This window comes from Geotrypetes seraphini, chromosome 10, assembly GCF_902459505.1.
Source record: "Geotrypetes seraphini chromosome 10, aGeoSer1.1, whole genome shotgun sequence".
NCBI classification, from domain to species: domain Eukaryota; kingdom Metazoa; phylum Chordata; class Amphibia; order Gymnophiona; family Dermophiidae; genus Geotrypetes; species Geotrypetes seraphini.
The window spans coordinates 137710024-137727292 of record NC_047093.1 but is presented as its reverse complement, the minus strand read 5'-3'; the positions used below and the strand labels follow the sequence as shown (position 1 = coordinate 137727292).

The window sequence follows — 17269 nt, the reverse complement described above, 5'->3', positions numbered from 1 at the left end:
CCTCTGAGGAGAATCACTTCATTTCTTTGGGTTTCACTTCTAATCCTGGCTTTCTCCATCTTGGGGGAGTCATTTAAATCTCCTTTAGGGGGATTCTCAAAAAGTTGGCAGTACAGGGAACTCAGCTGCAAATCTAGCGCTGAGAATTCAGTGTGGCATGCTCAGCATGAACATTCAAATTCATGTCACATTAAAATCGCAATGGTAATTTGCCGCTCATTACTCTGATCTAACTTTCTTGTGTGTGTGGAAAAAAAGAGGGTACATGGTCCCTGTCCCGCCCCCACACAAATTTTGTCTCTTTTTCTCCAAGCTCAGTGCTGCGTTTGAAGAGCCTCTTGAGCATGCATGGATGCGACACGACAGTGTCATGTTGCATCCGCGAATTATTAGAGGCCCTTCTGATGCAGACCCGAGCTTGGTGTCTTCCAAAACCAGGACAAACTGCTGGGTTTTGGAAATCCCTCTGGGCACTCCTCTAAAAAGACATGTAGTAACCCTACCCACCTGACCTGACCCAATCCCCCCTGACCATGTCTGGCCAGGCTGAGTCCCCCTAGTTTTCACTGGTCCTAGTAGTTTACATAGGAGGCAAAATATCTCCTGCCTTTGGGCCGTCCTCTTCAAAATGCCCCTGCCCAGTGCATCCTGGGGGCCCTAAATACCATATAAGTGGGTGGCCCAGAGGCAAGAGGGAGTAGGCGTTCCTCCTGCCTCCTATGCAAAGTATGTAGAGGGGTGGGAATTCTAGTTGACCATCAGGGCTAGTGAAAACTAGGGGGTGAAGCCTGGCCCATCCTGGCATGGCTGTGGGTGCGGGGATTCCACCAGGGATTATTTTTTAGGTGGGGGAAGATCAGACACACTCTTGGGGAAGCCTGTCCGGGGCAGGCTGGTCAGTTTGATGTGAGAGAAGGGGTGCCCTAAGAACACCTCTTCTCTCAGCCATCCTTCATCTCTGCTCCAGCCATTTTTTTTTTTTTTTTGGGGGGGGGGGGGGGGTGTGTGAAATCATGCTGCAGCTTTGCCATCACCTGTACCATCATTAGGTGCTTCAGAGCTAAGGTTACCATATGGCTTCAGAAAAAGGAGGATGGCTACATCTGGGTTTTACTTAGGTGCTAGTTTTGCCCTAGGCAAAACTTTCATCTTTACACCCCTTCCTCAATTATTTTTCGCCCTCAACATTTTCATAGTTAAACAAGCACGATCAAAGGGGACATGCTGCCTTCCTCCCGCCCCTTCCCCCGGAAGCGGAAGCCTAGTGGCAGGGCCAGCCCTGACGAGCGCAGCAGCGCACGCGCACAGCGACCCCCGCCGCGATTGGCTTTTCCTACCGCGTGCCCACTGCACACTCTCCGCCTCTGCCCTTGCAGGCCCAGGTCGCTAACCCCGCCCCCCGACGGAAGAGAAGGAATCCAAACCTCGCCTCTCGCTCTGACGTCACAGTACGGAGGGGAGCAGGAGGCGGGTCCGGAAGGAACGAACGAGAGGAGAAGGAGCAAGGGGCTAGACTGTCGGCGATGACCGGAAGTGGAAGGGGAAGAGAGAAAAGAAGAAAAAGAGAGAAGTGAGTAACGAGACAGTCAGAATGATAATACTGAAAAATCAGTCTGCACCAGCCTCCCTCCACTGTAGGGACACACTGAGAGGATCTGTCACCCCCTCACCCTGAGAGACAGCACCATTCATCCTCCCCTCCCCCCCCCCCACACTGACATCCTTATCCCCTCCCTCCACCTACAGAGATACTAGGATAGGAGGTACCATCCCCCACATTGATAGATTAGTTCCCTGCATCTTTATCCCCTCCCCCACTATACTGATGCAGAGACAGGTGCTCCCATCCCCCACTCTGAGAGACAGCATCCATCATCCTTATCCCACCCCCCTCGCCTACTATAGAGGTACAGTGACAGTTTGTCACCATTGAGAGACATCAGCATCCTGAATCCTTATTCCCTCCCCCATGACAGAGACACAGTAACTTATGTCAATAGCTGTATATCAAAATGAATCAATCGAATCCCATCCCCTACCCTGAGAGACAGCACCTTGCATACTTATCCCACCCCCTATCCCCTACCATTGAGACACAGCGAGGGGTGTTACCATCCCCCCACACACTAAGAGACAGAGCCCTCAGTGTTCATACACTGAGTACATTGGTGCAAGAATGTTGCAAGGCACATTGAGCAACAAAGTGGAGGAGAAAAGCCTAGAACAGCCATTCTTAACCCAGGCCAGTCTGGTTTTCAAAATATCCACAATGAGTAAGCATGAGAGAAATTTGCACGCCCTGCCCCCATGATGCCTATCCATTGTGGGTATCAGGAAAACTTGACTGGCTCTGTGTGTCCCAAAGACTGGACCTGGCCTAGAATGAAGGTGATTTTGGGGGGAGGCACTCGTTACAACAAGCTGGGGCAGGCAGAATAATACCAAGTTGTCTCAGCAAAGAAGCTCGGCTAGGGGAAGGCCTGGTTGAACTTGTAACAAAATAACGTGATAAATGACTGCAGATAAAAAACCTGCAAGGTCCATCTAGCCTGGTCAGAGCCGCATCTGACACACTATGCAGGGTATACGCCTTAATGATTATCACTGGTACAGGGCAATTGGCAGTTTGACACAATGCCAACCACATGTAGTCAGTTATATCTTTATTGGAAGCTTCTATACCGCTTCTAATGACTGGGGAGTCAATTCAGAGAAGTTTTCAAAGACATCTGTAATGGATTTTAAATACAGATTCAGATGGATTCCTCTGTGATTGTTGTCAGCCTCCTAGCTGCTTGACTAGGGTATCATGCTTGCATTTGCACTATGATACTTTTATATATGTATGCTACATGATTATGGTTAACCATTCTAACTAAGTAGGCTGTATTTACACCCTTCTAAGTAATCTATATTTACATGCATCCTTGGAAGAGTTGTTTTATAAATTTGGTCACCCTGCATAGTCGCATTCAATTGTCAATGCTTCATTAAACCGACAATCAAACACTTGCAAAGGGACAACATATTGCTCGCTATCAGCCTTAAGATGTCGTCTTCTTTCCCTCTTAGATACACTCTTAGTATATGATATGAATGTGATATAAAATACACATACTTGTTCTTGATCTCTTCTTGCTTCGTAGACTGTAGAAGTCTTCCCAACAGCTGGAGTCGCCATCAAAGCCAAACTCCAGCCCATCCATTCTCTTTCCAAAACCAAGACACAGACTGGCACTGTCCTCCCCTCCCAAATGTTGGAGTTGCCGTCAAAGCCCACTCCAGCCCATCCAAATCTGCCTTTCTGTAATCGGGAAGCAGATCTTGAAAGTCTTCCCTGTTTTGCCAAACTTGGGACACAGACCACAGAAGTCTGCCCATCAAGGCCTTAGTTCCCAACTCCTGGTTGCTGTCTCTGAACTGTTAAGTTTTGTTTTGTGTGTGTAGTTCTAGAGATATTTTGTCCTGTGTTCTGGGGATAAAGTAGCTGGATGTGTGCTGCATCTGGCACAAGTACTGTTGCATCTATTGTACGAAAGTCGCTGTTCATTACACCATGAAATCTATTGGCTGAACAGGGCAGTCCTGGATCCAGCCTGGACTCCCTAGATCAGGGGTGTCAAAGTCCCTTTTCGAAGGCCGCAATCCAGTCGGGTTTTCAGGATTTCCGCAATGAATATACATGAGATGAAAGCAGTGCATGCAAATGGATCTCATGCATATTCATTGGGGAAATCCTGAAAACCCGACTGGATTGTGGCCCTTGAGGAGGGACTTTGACACCCCTGCCCTAGATGAACCATAGAGGTCTTTATCCACTTTCATTTTATTGAGAAAGACTTGGAAGCTACTGCTTGCCCTAGATCGGTAGCATCAAATGTTGCTACTTCTTGGGTTTTGGCCAGGTGCTAGAGACCTGGATTGGCCACTGTGAGAACAGGCTGGGTTTGATGGAACATTGGTCTGACCCAGTAAGGCTATTTTAATGTTCATTTACTAAGTTATTTATGTTTTGACTCAAATTTTCTTGATTTTTCTGCCTGGCATGTCTCCTTTAAAATTATGTGCAATTCTTTTTTTGGTCTCTGAGGTTGTTTTATAATATAACCCCAACTTCTTTTCTTGATGTATGTTCCAGTAGATTGGAGATGGGGTAGGGGGTGGCGTTTGCTATTCTGCCCAATGCAAGAATATTTTAAGTTTTCCACTTTAAATTTTAGAACACATTTTATGGTTGATTCGAGAGGATGTGAATAATAGTGTGTGTGAGGCAGTTAGTCCTGTGTGGCAGATACTTCAGTGGGTTATTTACTTTTTATCTTCTTTTTCCTCTCAGTTGTCAAAAAGACGGATCACTGACTTATGGAGGAGGAGCCCGATTGTTCATCCAGTGATCTGTCCTCCTCTCCACTGAACTGCCTCAAGATCTTTACCCTGGATGGTGACTTGAAGGAAGATCTGGTACATAATGATCCAAGGTCTTCAGAGATTGAAGGCAGTAACAGTGATGATGAAGAGAAAACAGCAACTGAGAGCTCTCCAGAGAAAGAAGATTCTTCTGGAAAATTCTTTAATATGAGCACTCAACTAGAGGACCTGGAAGGAGATGTTCATGAGGCTCCTCTTTGCAATTCTTTCCCTTTGAAAATGACTTCTGATGAGAGTTGGCACAGCAAGGGGGAAGAGAATGCCAAAGATGGAAGGCAGAAACCTTGTGCCAAGACCAAGAACTTGAGAGAGATGACTGTGGGGCATTGGCTTAGGGTCAAGATTGAGAACTCAGCAGGTGACTCTGTGGAACTCACCGTAAAGCCCACAATCTCGGATGCAATTGTAGATCCCTGGATCAAGGACAAAAGCCCAGGTGATGACTCCAAGAAACCGTTGGTCAAAGTCAAGATTGAGAACGCCAAAGATGTAGCTGAGGATCTCTTGGCCAAGGCCAACAATACCATTGATGCCGCTATGGAGACTCTGAGAAGGGTCAAACATGAAGGTTCAATAGATTCCCTTGAGTCTCTGAAGGTCAAATGCCAAAAATCAAAGCTTCAGATGTGGAAGTTGCATTCCAGGAAAAAAAGAGATGAACCTTTGAAGCTCTCATATGGTGATAAAGTTGATAGTGAAAAGAGCCATGACGAACCAGGACCTTCCAGAAGTAAAAGATGGAGGCTTATGTGGGACAAAACCAGAGAGTTTCACAGAAAGAAAAAACTTTTGCAATGTGGCCAGGAAGTTGCATCCAGATTGTTGGATGCCCAGTGTAATGATAAATCACTCCAAGTTAGCAGTTGCATACAGCTAGAGAAGGAGGAGAAGTGTGAGCCAAGGGATACAGAGCGGGTTTCTGTGAAACTATCTGAGCCCTTAGCCACCAGTGGCAACTCCAATTCCAACCTTGTCCACCTAATTGATGAGAACGGAATCTACTCCACTACTAAATTTATCCCTGGTAGCACCCTGGGTGAAACTCAGGAGGCGGAACTCCTGCCCCACCTTAAGAAGGAGAAGGGCGCAGTGGTGTCAGACCTGGACATCCAAGAGGTTATTATTGACGAAAAGCAGTTTCAATGCAGTGTGTGCGACAGGTCTTTCAAGAGAGCCTGGGAGCTGTTTAGCCACGAGGTGGTGCATAACGAGGACAGACCATTCCACTGTAATTTATGTGATGCCTCTTTCAAACGCCATTCGGACTTCAAAAGCCACCGGCTAGTGCACACGGAGGAACGGCCGTTCCATTGCGAGGCATGTGGCAAGAAGTTCAAGCGTTCATCCAACTTGCAGGAGCACCGGCGCATCCACACAGGGGAGCGGCCCTACCGGTGTGCTTGCTGTGAAAAACCCTTCAAGACGCCCTATGAGCTGCAGCGCCACATGCTCGTCCACTGTACCGAGAAGCCTTTCAAATGCAGCGACTGCGGCAAGGACTTCCCCACCTCCAATTCGCTGCTCCTGCACCAGCGGCAGCACTGTGATGATAAACCACATGTGTGTGGCATCTGTGGCAAGAGGTTCACCTACGGGCACAGCCTGAAGGTGCATGAGCGGGTCCACACAGGTGACCGGCCATTCGTGTGTCCCATCTGTGGCAAGGGTTTCAAGCAATCCAATGCTCTGGCCTCCCACGAACGGGTGCATACAGGTGAGCGGCCCTTCATCTGCAAGACATGTGGCAAAGCCTTCAAGCAGTCCTCTTATTTGGTCATCCATGAGCGCTCGCACACGGGCGAGCGACCGTACAAGTGTGAGGACTGTGCGAAAGCTTTCACACGTCCCTCACTTCTTTTGCAGCACCACCGGGTACATAGTGAAGAGCGTCCATACCGTTGTACTTTCTGTGAAAAATATTTCAAGGATCTGTCCTATCTGATCATTCACGAGAAGGTGCATACAGGTGAGACGCCATACAAATGTGGCATCTGTGATAAGGGCTTTGCCCACCCTTCCAACCTGCTGCAGCATCAGAGAGTACACCGAGATGCCTGACCCTCTTCCTTTTGTCCTCTTGTTGTCATGTTCCATCTGTCCTGTATCTGTTTCTACCTCTGAGCCCCACTAAGAGACTATAGCTCGTGGAACGACAGATTTTCTAGGTTCTTCTCGCCTCTGGCATAGCACTTTGAATCTCTTGAGAAGGGAGAGCAGGAGGGGGATCAAATATGGATGCCGATATAGTATTGTAAAGGGATGTTCCTGTCGCCAGAAAAGGAACACCCCAAAATAAACTCTAAAAGAAACATTGATAGACAAAAACATGTACTATAGTATTGAAGATATGTTGGGACATAGCACTGATACATTCTTGATTGGGGCAGAGGGAACAGGTTCTCCTAACTAGCTATTGGGAAGATGTGGAGCCTTGTAATTGATAATCTATCTTGTTGGAGGGAGGGGGGAATGTTAATGGGAACTGGGAAGAGGTGGTGAAGAAGCTGATAGAGGCTGCATGCTACCCCCAATCAGCATCCCGCATGCAGTCTTGCCAATGAGTCAGGCTCGGCAAATTTAATTCCTTTCTTCCGTGATAGGTAGGTAGCCCTTAAAGGATTTCCCAGAAATTAGAGTGTGCGGGTTAAAATGTGCTGATTAGAAAATAAGTTTCCGATTATCATACCTTTTAATTTTCTGAGTTTGCCACTTTCCTGAAGCTAGAATGAACTCAATAACGTCACCCAGTGATGGGGACCACGGAGTAATTTCAGTCGAAGGCCTTATGAGGAGCACATGTGTGTCTGCTGCTACATGCAATGAACGTCTGGGTATTTATGGTTTATCAGGATTTGATCTGCTGCCTTTACTAATACAGGCCAAAGCGGTTCACACACAAATAATATGAGGAAAACAGAGGTAGGAAAGGAACACCATCAGATATTTAGGTAAAAAAATATGCGTACACTCCAGACAGGCAAGAAAACTATCACACAGAAAATTAAACTCTGCCACAGCCAACGATGAGATAGCTTCAACCTCATTCACCAAAGGACAAAGTAAAAAAGTGGGTTTTAAGCATGGCTTTAAATTTTGGAAAGGATAATTGGGCGCCAGAAGAAGGGGCAGATCATTCCAACAGGCAAGAGAAATTGAAAAGAAAGGACTGGATCTGATAGACTCAAGGTGAATGCAGGAAGGTGGAGGACTAGAGAGACAGTCCACTTGGGAAGAATGGATAGGCATAAAGAGGCCAAGGACGTAGAGTTACCATATGGCTCCAGAAAAAGGAGAACAAAGGTGGATCTACCAGTTGAAAACGGTAGTTCCCCACGGATTAAATGAAGAATTAGAATGGGGCTCTTTGATCTAACCTCATATAAATAGATCTATGATTTTCCAATATTTTTTAAGATCGCTTTAGAGCAGGGATCTCAAAGTCCCTCCTTGAGGGCCGCAATCCAGTCGGGTTTTCAGGATTTCCCCAATGAATATGCATTGAAAGCAGTGCATGCACATAGATCTCATGCATATTCGTTGGGAAAATCCTGAAAACCCGACTGGCTTGCGGCTCTCAAGGAGGGACTTTGAAACCCCTGCTTTAGAGGATTGACATATTTGTATATCTTCTCTTTAAGAGTCTATGGAAATTTGCTTTTTCATTCAGTAAAGCAAGATTGGAGTTATATAGAGATGAATAGTGTCCTCCTGCGGTTTTGAGTGATGACGTAAAGACGTTTGAATGCGTCTCGCTTAGCTGTTCCTCATTGTGAGGTAATATAAAAGGGAAGTAAACCAAACCGCCGCCATCTTTATTCACAGAGAAGCGTGGTCAAGATGGATGCCGTATAACTACTAGGTAATTTATTACTAGTTAATTCAAGGTGTAAAGTTTTTAGGAGATGTGTATTTGGTTTAAAATACTGCTGTCTTGAAAAAGCTTTCTCCAGCGAAACATGTTGGCAAAAGAAAGTCCCTAAGAAAGAGAGGCCACGAACTAAAAAGATAAGTTAATAAGTTAAAAAGATATATTTATATATTTATTAAAAAAAAAACTAAAGCACTGACTAATAAATGAATTTAAAATTGATTATTCATAAAAGTGGATCCGGTAATGACAATGCACATCAAGCTTAACGTTATGAAAGTCATTTTGAACGTGGAGTGGTGCATCTGAGGATCTAGCTGACATCCTTTATGACCTGTCTCTAAAAGGGGAACAAGTTTGATAGACTGTCCAGATAAAGGAGGACAGATTGAGATATCCGGTTTTACTTCTGTTGTTTTCAGTGGAAGTAAAACACGGATGTCTTAATCCATCCTCCTTTTTCTGGAGTCATATGGTAACCCTAGATAGGAGGACATCTCAGCTCATGCTGCTTTGTGATTTGTAAGCATATCTTGTAGATGAGGCAAAAATGCTTGGGAAGCCAGTGGTAATAGATGAATAGTGGAGTTACATATGCATGTGACGAGTGGAAGAGCAGTGGTTCTACAGGGATTGAGGACGTTTGATGAGATATTGAGGGGGGCCAGCATAGATAACCTTGCAGTAGTCGATATGAGAGCTCAGAACATATGAAGAGCCTGCTCAGATAACTAGAAAGAGAGATTAACTGATGTCAGAATAAAAAATCCATTTTAACAAGTGAAGAAATTTGCAGAGCAAAAGATAACTGATAATCTATAATAACCCCCCTTAAGTATCGAAAATGGTCAACAGGAACCACAGCAGACACAAATAAAGCGGGTTGCAAGGCATGGTGAGTCAGATGCCCTGGGACCCTGCAAGCACTGTTCCTTCTCAGCTGAATTAGAGTCCTCCACCTACTGTCCTGCTGGTAGGGGGTGCTGTTTCCCTATCACATTTTCAATGGTGAGGGACTTGCAAACTCCGCAGGACTCCAAGGAACCTATCTGTCCCTAACAATTGAAAACATAATATTGAAGCATCACCACCCACTGGCAGAAATGCAGTTGGAGGACTCCCACTCGGCTTAGAGGCAACACGGAACTGAGCTTCTATAGGTCCCTAACACAAGTGGGCGGATACCTGACATCAAAATCTCTTTTGGGAAATATGAACTTCCCCTCAGATCACAAATCGGGAACCTTGGAATACAGCTAGATTCAACAGCTGTGATCACGGCGCTCTGATATGCAGCAACAAGGACCAAAAAAAAAAAAAAGAAGCAAAACAAACTTCCAGTTGCAGCTAAAACTGCTTTTGCTGCAGCAAGTTTGGAAGTCTTTTTGTTTTTTTTTTTAGTTACACATCAGTTTTAGATGCAGCTGTTAGACGCGGGACATGCTCGTCAGACATGCAACTGCTCAAAGCAAACTACTCCTATCAGGGAAATCACAGACTTCTCCAGATCTGCCGGAAAAGTTTGCACGGTAAGGGGTGGGTGTTCCTTGCTGTGCATTATACAGAGAATTCATTTTAATACTAATGAGCTCCTTGTAATGCATTTGATTAGGATTCTTGATGGCTGCTACCGTGATTGGTAAAAAGCCTCCCGAGAACCCTTTTGTGCATTGGAGGCTGAGCTACTACCAGTGTCTTTCTTGCACAGCAAGCTTTTTGTCAGTGGCGCTTTAATCCTGGTTTGTCTCATTGGAACCTGGAATCTCCAGTCTTGGTCTAAGAATCAGTGTTAGAGCAGAACTTTGAAGGAATAAAAATGCCATAAAAGTTATGTAGCAAGTCTGTCCCTGTTGTAGGGACATTAATTATGGTCCACTGGATGGACCCTAAACAAAGATGATCATTTCAAGGAATAGACTGAGGAGAATAAAGGTGGCAGAAGGCTGAGGAAGGTTGGCTTGTCTTAACACAATGTTTCAGCCTTTCCACCAATGAAAACAGCTATGGATAATATGTGAAAACGTTTATAGGGTATTTATTGTCAAGAGCTCTTTTGAATAAACATTTTCCCCAATTGTCCAAGGCTAGCTGGACAAATCTGTTGCTGCCCAATTGAGATGGACTCCGTCATGAAGAGCCGGTACTTTATGTACTTCTTTTGGCCTGAGGGTTTGCTGTGTACAGTAGTGTTGGTTCTTAGGAAAGGAACTACAAGGATGTGAATCAGATCTCAAAACCTCTCCTCTACGATGAGGCAAGAAAGGTCAACAGACAACAATCTGCCAAAGAGACATAGAGCAGCATTTTAGAAAATAGGTACAGTTGGACTTGAGACATCTAGGTCAGGATATCTCAAGTTCTACTTGTATCTTAGAACAGGTTCCTGCTGATGTGGAGCCTGTCCTAAAACACATGGAACGGGAACGTTCATTTTAGAAAAACAGATGTTTAAAATATTGGGATGAAACCGGAACATGGACATAAGAACATAAGCAGTGCCTCTACTGGGTCAGACCAGAGGTCCATCATGCCCAGCAGTCCACTTACGCGGCGGCCCATCAGGTCCAGGACCTGCATATTAATCCTCTATCTATACTCTTCAATCCCCTTTTCCTTCAGGAAAACATCTAATCCTTTCTTGAAACCCAATACCTTTCTCTGTCCTACCACATTTTCTGGAAGCGCATTTCAGATGTCCACCATCCTCTGGGTGAAGAAGAACTTCCTAGCATTGGTTCTGAATCTGTCTCCTCTTAATTTATCCGAATGCCTCATAGCAGCATACGCTCATTCATGTTCTGAAGTGGCAACATAATGTTTCTCTTGCCCAGTTCACTTTTCGGGCATGATGATGCTGGTGGTGGCGGCGGCGAGGGACATCAACCTCTAGGAGATTAAGAAGTTGAACATCCTGATCTCTCAAGTGGAAGGCTGTTTAATAGGTGCACGTTTCTGACATTTAACCACCCTAAGTCCTGACGTCCTTGTAGGGTATAGGCATTCATTCCCTTATAGCCCCTTCCTATGCTCACACTACACCCCTTCCCATATGGATGTTGTTCAGTTTTAAACATTCTTATCCCAGCTTTGTAGAATTGGGTTCTGGATGCTCCTGCACTCTGGATGTCTGAACTGCACTAGTTCTCTAAAATAACCACCGTAACTTTTGTTCCATGAAGCCATTTCCTTTCCTTTTCATCAAAGGAATAGGATTGGATACCACTGAAGAATGGAACTCAAGCTAAAGATTTATTTGTTACATATTATTTTATTTCCCTTTATTTTTAATTTATTTTTAATGTATGAGAAAGAGTGGGGTCAGCATTGTCTTTGGAATGTATGTATTAATTATATAATACTTATTAAAACCTTCGTGTCTTGTCTCTGTTATCCAATGAAACAGCACTTCCAAGATATGTTCTTTCACAGGATCATGTTGCAACAGGCACCAAAGGGAAGACATGGTCTGTTCTCTTGTATAATTAATTTTTGAATTAGCAAACGTCTATCTTCAGTGCCAGCTGGATGGACATCATAGATATGAGTATGACCTGATCTGCCATCACAATTGTGAACCTACTGAGAGAACCATTTTGTGACTTTGATATCTCTGAAGTCCAAACAGTGGATCCAAAGAAGAACATAAGAGCTGCCGTACTGGGACAGACCAAAGGTCCATCAAGCCCGGTATCCTGTTTCCAACAGTGGACAACCCAGGCAGAAACCCAAAGAGTAGGAACATTCCAGAGCTGAGATTGTGATGTCATAATGCCTCATTCCACCAATGCCTAAGAGCCAACCTCTTCAAGGATAAAGTGAAGATAGCAGCAGCCAAGGACAGTGGTTCACACACTACAATATTAAAGTGAATTCAATTAAATGTGATGGAGGCAGTCCTCAGTTTACACAACTGAACGCTAACAAGACCAAAGCGTCAGCTGTCACTCTTTATACCCACTCAGGGTTTAGGAGGTGAAACATCCCTGGTCTCATCCCTGTTGTGAATTACAGTGCACAAACGTGCCTCAGTATAAATCAAAAGATGTGAAAAACTCATGGAACTAAGTCACACTTAATATAATAGAGGGTATATGTTATCGTGGCTTAAAGGGCGAAGAGGTCAAAGTAATACTGTATAACTGGATTAAGACTTCTCAGTATACAAACAAAAATATATCTGACTTATAAAGAAAATAAAGTATTCACATGCACTCAGAAATGTGAAATTTGACCAAGAGCGTTAGCTCCTATAGCCAAACCCACCGCCCCATCACTGTGTATGACTTATTTTGAAAAAGAGCTTAAAAAAGAACATACTGTTCAAATGCTCAACTCATTTTCAATGGCAAAGAAGAGAAAGAAGTTCCCACTTAGCTTTCAACTGTGTCAGCACACATTCACACTTGGCTGCTACTATAAACAGTTCAGCGTGCATAGTTCCTATCGGGCCATAGGTGAAGGAGTCCAACCAGATATAAAGCTGGAACTGATAGTAAAAAATTATACGCTGTACTTATCTTTTTGTAGATGTGGTCAATATAGCAGTCATCAAAACACGTGCTTGCTGTAAATTCAACGGCTTCCGTTTCGGGGGAACAACCCCCTTCGGGAATATTGGACTGCTTGGAAGAGCATACAGCACAAAAGTCCAGCGATCCCCAGTCCCCAGTCAGTTCCAGCTTTATATCTTGTTGGACTCCTTCGCCTATGGCCCGATATGAACTATGCACGCTGATCTGTGTTTATAGTAGAAGCCAAGTTGTTTTTCATATCTTTTGATTTTATACTGAAGCATGTTTGTAATTCACAACGGGGGTGAGACCAGGGATGTTTCACCTCCTAAACCCTGAGTGGGTATAAAGAGTGACAGCTGACGCTTTGGTCTTGTTAGCGTTCAGTTGTGTAAACTGAGGACTGCCCCCCTCACATTTAATTGAATTCACTTTAATATTGTAGTGTGTGAACCATTGTCCTTAGCTGCTGCTATCTTCACTTTATCCTTGAAGAAATTTTGGATTTGTCCTATTGTGAAATTCTTCTGAGTGGGTTTTTACACTTAAGAGCCAACCTCAGCAGCGATGTCACAATGGCTCGATTGTCCTATACTTGGCTCATATAAGAACAGCCAAACTGGGTCATACCAATGGTCCATCTTGTCCAGTATCCTGTTTCCAACAGTGGCCAACCCAGGTCCCAAGTACCTAGCTAGATCCCAAGTTGTAAAACACTCCAAACAAAGATCAGACTTGTCTATCTACTCATTTTCTCAGTGGTCAATTACGGAAGTGAGAGCTGGACACTACAGAAATGAGAGATCGAAGATTGACTCATTTGAGCTTTTGTGTTGAAGGATTTTATATGTGCCATGGACCGCCAGAAGAACTAACAAATTGGTTCTGGAAGAGATCAAACCAACTATGTCACTTGAAGCCCAAATGATTAAGTTATGACTGTCTTATTTTGGTCACACCATCAGAAGAGAGAGATCACTAGAGAAGGACATCATGTTTGGGAAGATTGAAGGAACAAGGTGAAGAGGATGACCTGCAGTCAGATGGCTGGACATGTTGAAAACCACCATGGGGATGATGCTGGAGGACCTTACCGGCCTAGCACAAAACTGATTTCTTTTTAGATCTGCAATTCATCAAGTCGCTAGGACTCGCACACAAGTCGATGGCACCTACCTATGTAATTATGTTACACATGCAACTGACCTTATTGTATAACTTGTGTGCACAAGGTTGCATGTTAGAAATTTTAGCATGCAAGTTTACAGAATTAGGGGGGTTGTGGACTTCCCAGCCCTGTCTTGTTGCTTTGGATTTGATGTGTCCCATTCATGGTTATTTCCGACTCGGGGGCAGATGCACAGAAGTCCCGGCACTGCTTGGAAAAGACCGGGCGACAGTGCGATTTTAGTTTACCGGGCAATGCTCAACACAAACAGCATGCAAATTATATGCACACTATGTTGAGTATCAGCTGTAAATGGGGAAGGGCCCTACCGGGCACCTGTGTACAAGAGCTGAACAGTAGGTATAGTTTTTTTGTGTGCAGGATCAGTAGAGTGCAGGGCTATGATCGCTGGAATTCCGAACTTCAAAGCAAGCAGCAGACAGGGCAACCCCCCCCCCCAAAAAAAAAAAAAAAAAACTTCCAGTTGCAGCTGAAACCTCTTTTGCTATGGCAGAAGGTCAGGAGTCTTTATTTTTTGGTAGTGGTGATTTTGGATGTAGCTGTCATGCATGTGGGAGTGTGGCGCAGTGGTTAAAAGCTACAGCCTCAGCACCCTGAGCTTGTGGGTTCAAATCCATGCTGCTCCTTGTGACCCTGGGCAAGTCACGTAATCCCTCCATTGCCCCAGGTACATTAGATAGATTGTGAGCCTGTCGGGACAGACAGGAAAAACTGCTGGAGTACCTGAATAATTTCATGTAAACTGTTCTGAGCTCCCCTGAGAGAATGTTATCAAAAATTGAACAAATGTGTATCCTACACCTATGCAACAAAAGAACCAAAGGTCCAACTTCGTCAGCAGTGAAAAAACAGACCAGAGAAAACAAACCAAAACTGCAGACTTGTACACGGTGCAGGCAAATTTTATTTTGACAAATAAATCTTAACTAAAAACCTTTTACCAGACAGGGGACCCAACACGGTCCGTGTTTCGGACAACCTTCATCAGGGGTCCATGGTAATAAAGGTAAAAAGAAATATATCACAAAAAGAAGCCTGGAAAAATAGCGTTTGGTAGCACACCAGTGAATCTCTGAAATGCACTACAAGTTCGTCACAGTATTACCATGGACCCCTGATGAAGGTTGTCCGAAACACGGACCGTGTTGGGTCCCCTGTCTGGTAAAAGGTTTTTAGTTAAGATTTATTTGTCAAAATAAAATTTGCCTGCACCGTGTACAAGTCTGCAGTTTTGGTTTGTTTTCTCTATCCTACACCTATGGCCATTCTTGCAGACTTTTTAAATTCAAGCAAAGGAATAGCACAAAAAGAAATCAAACGCCTACAGATTATACAAAACACATCCATTAGGCTTATTTCAAAAGCTAAAAAATTTGATCATATAACACCTCTTCTTAAGGAAGCCCATTGGCTTCCAGTAACCCACAGAATATTACACAAACTTAGCTTGCTCACCTTTAAATCTCTTCTTTTTAAAACTCCGGCTTTGATTCATAATTTATTAATCCCTTATACTTCTAATAGAACTCTAAGATCAGCCGAACAGCAATTATTAACGATCCCTTCGCTAAAAATAATAAATACGCGCCGTCAGTTTATTTTTTCAGTCACTGCTCCCCAAACCTGGAATTCTCTCCCTTGTTATTTACGCGAAGAAATTAACTTAGAAAAATTCAAATGTAAACTGAAAACTTTCCTTTTTAACGACGCCTTCACAATTTAATCCCAAGACTTTTCTCTCAACTAATATTTAAAAAAAAAAAAAAGTCTCAAAACTAATCTTCTCTTCTTTAAATAATCTTATATTTAATCATCTTCATTTTTATCCCTTCCCTAAGTGTTTTCCTTATTTGTCTCTCACTCTTATATTATAAATTGTAATTTCTTCCCCTACCTATCCCTATGTCTCCAGTTCTTGTCAAAATTGTTGTTGTCCTGTTAGTCTCTATTTATTTTAATATTTCTTTTATATTGTAATTTTAATTATTTGTACATCGCTTTGAATAACGATAAAGCGATTAATCAAATACATATTAAACTTGAAACAAACTGTTCTTTCTGAAGTCACTCCCCTGCTACTGACAGCTCCAGACCTGCCAAAAAATTTTGCACACTGAAAGGTGGGCGTTCCTTGTTGCGGCTCTGCATTTACATAGAGTACTCATATCAATACTAATGAGCTCTTTCTAATGCATTTGCAAAGGATTCTTGGTGGCTTGTACCGCAATCGGTAAAAGCCACCAAGAACCCTTTTATGCATCGGAAGCGGCAATACCGTATTTTCATGTAGATAACGCGCACCCATGTAAAACGCGCACACGGGTATAACGCGCGGAAAACACAAATTTATGTACAGAAATTTTTATATACCGCGCACACCTGTATACCGCGCATGCTGCCCGACTCTCCTTTCGCCCACCCCGACTCTCCTCTGGAGACCCCGACTCTCTTTTCGCCCGCCCCGACTCTCCTTTCCCCCTTGAAGTCCTGTCCCTACCCTGAAAGCCTGATGCCCCCCCGATGTCCGATTCACCCCCCCCCCCGCAGGACCGCTCGCACCCCCACCCCAAAGGATCGCACGCACCCACACCCCCACCCTGAAGGACCGCTCGCACCCCCACCCCGAAGGAGCGCTCACACTCACCCCGAAGGACTGCTCGCACCCCCACCCGAAGGACCACTCGCACCCCCACAGCCTTCCCCCCTCCCCCATGGAGAAGCTGTCTACCTTGTTTCCGGATGCCAGCAAGCCCAGCTGTTTCCTCTGCCGGCAGTCCCGCCCCTTCTCTGAGCCCTGCTGCGCTGCTTCCTCTTCCGGCGGTCCCGCCCTTTCTCTGATGTCAGATGGCTGTGGGGATGCGAGCGGTCCTTCGGGTGGGGGTGCGAGCAGTCCTTCGGGGTGGGAGTGTGAACGCTCCTTCCGGGTGATGAATCGGGCGTCGGGGGGGGGGGAAACTATGTAAAAAAAATTTTGTACAACGCGCTCACGCATATAATGCGCAAGGTTACACGCGGTTTGTAAAAACCACGTATAACGTGCGCGTTATATGCGTGAAAATACGGTAACTTGTAACCTAGACTAGCTACAACCAGCTTTTGAGCATCGGGGCCTCAGGCTGTTCTCCTGTGAACTTGGAGCCATACCTACAATATAAGAAAATCCTCTCAATAAAAAAAGTCTGTTCAGTTAACCAATTACTAATGCACTGGATTCCAAACTTGTAAAAATTATTTTGAAATCCTCTCCATCACAGCAAACCTCTGGTTCGAATA

General features: G+C 44.5%; 1 protein-coding gene across 1 annotated transcript; it reads left to right on the top strand.

The window, feature by feature from the left end:
- Window positions 1–1447: 1447 nt before the first annotated feature.
- LOC117368372 (zinc finger protein 835-like) lies at window positions 1448–9636 on the top strand. The gene is made up of 2 exons (XM_033961964.1): window positions 1448–1570; window positions 4337–9636. The coding sequence occupies exon 2, from the start codon at window positions 4363–4365 to the stop codon at window positions 6484–6486; it is 2124 nt and encodes a 707-aa protein (XP_033817855.1). The 5' UTR covers window positions 1448–1570; window positions 4337–4362; the 3' UTR covers window positions 6487–9636.
- The last annotated feature ends 7633 nt before the right edge of the window (window positions 9637–17269 follow it).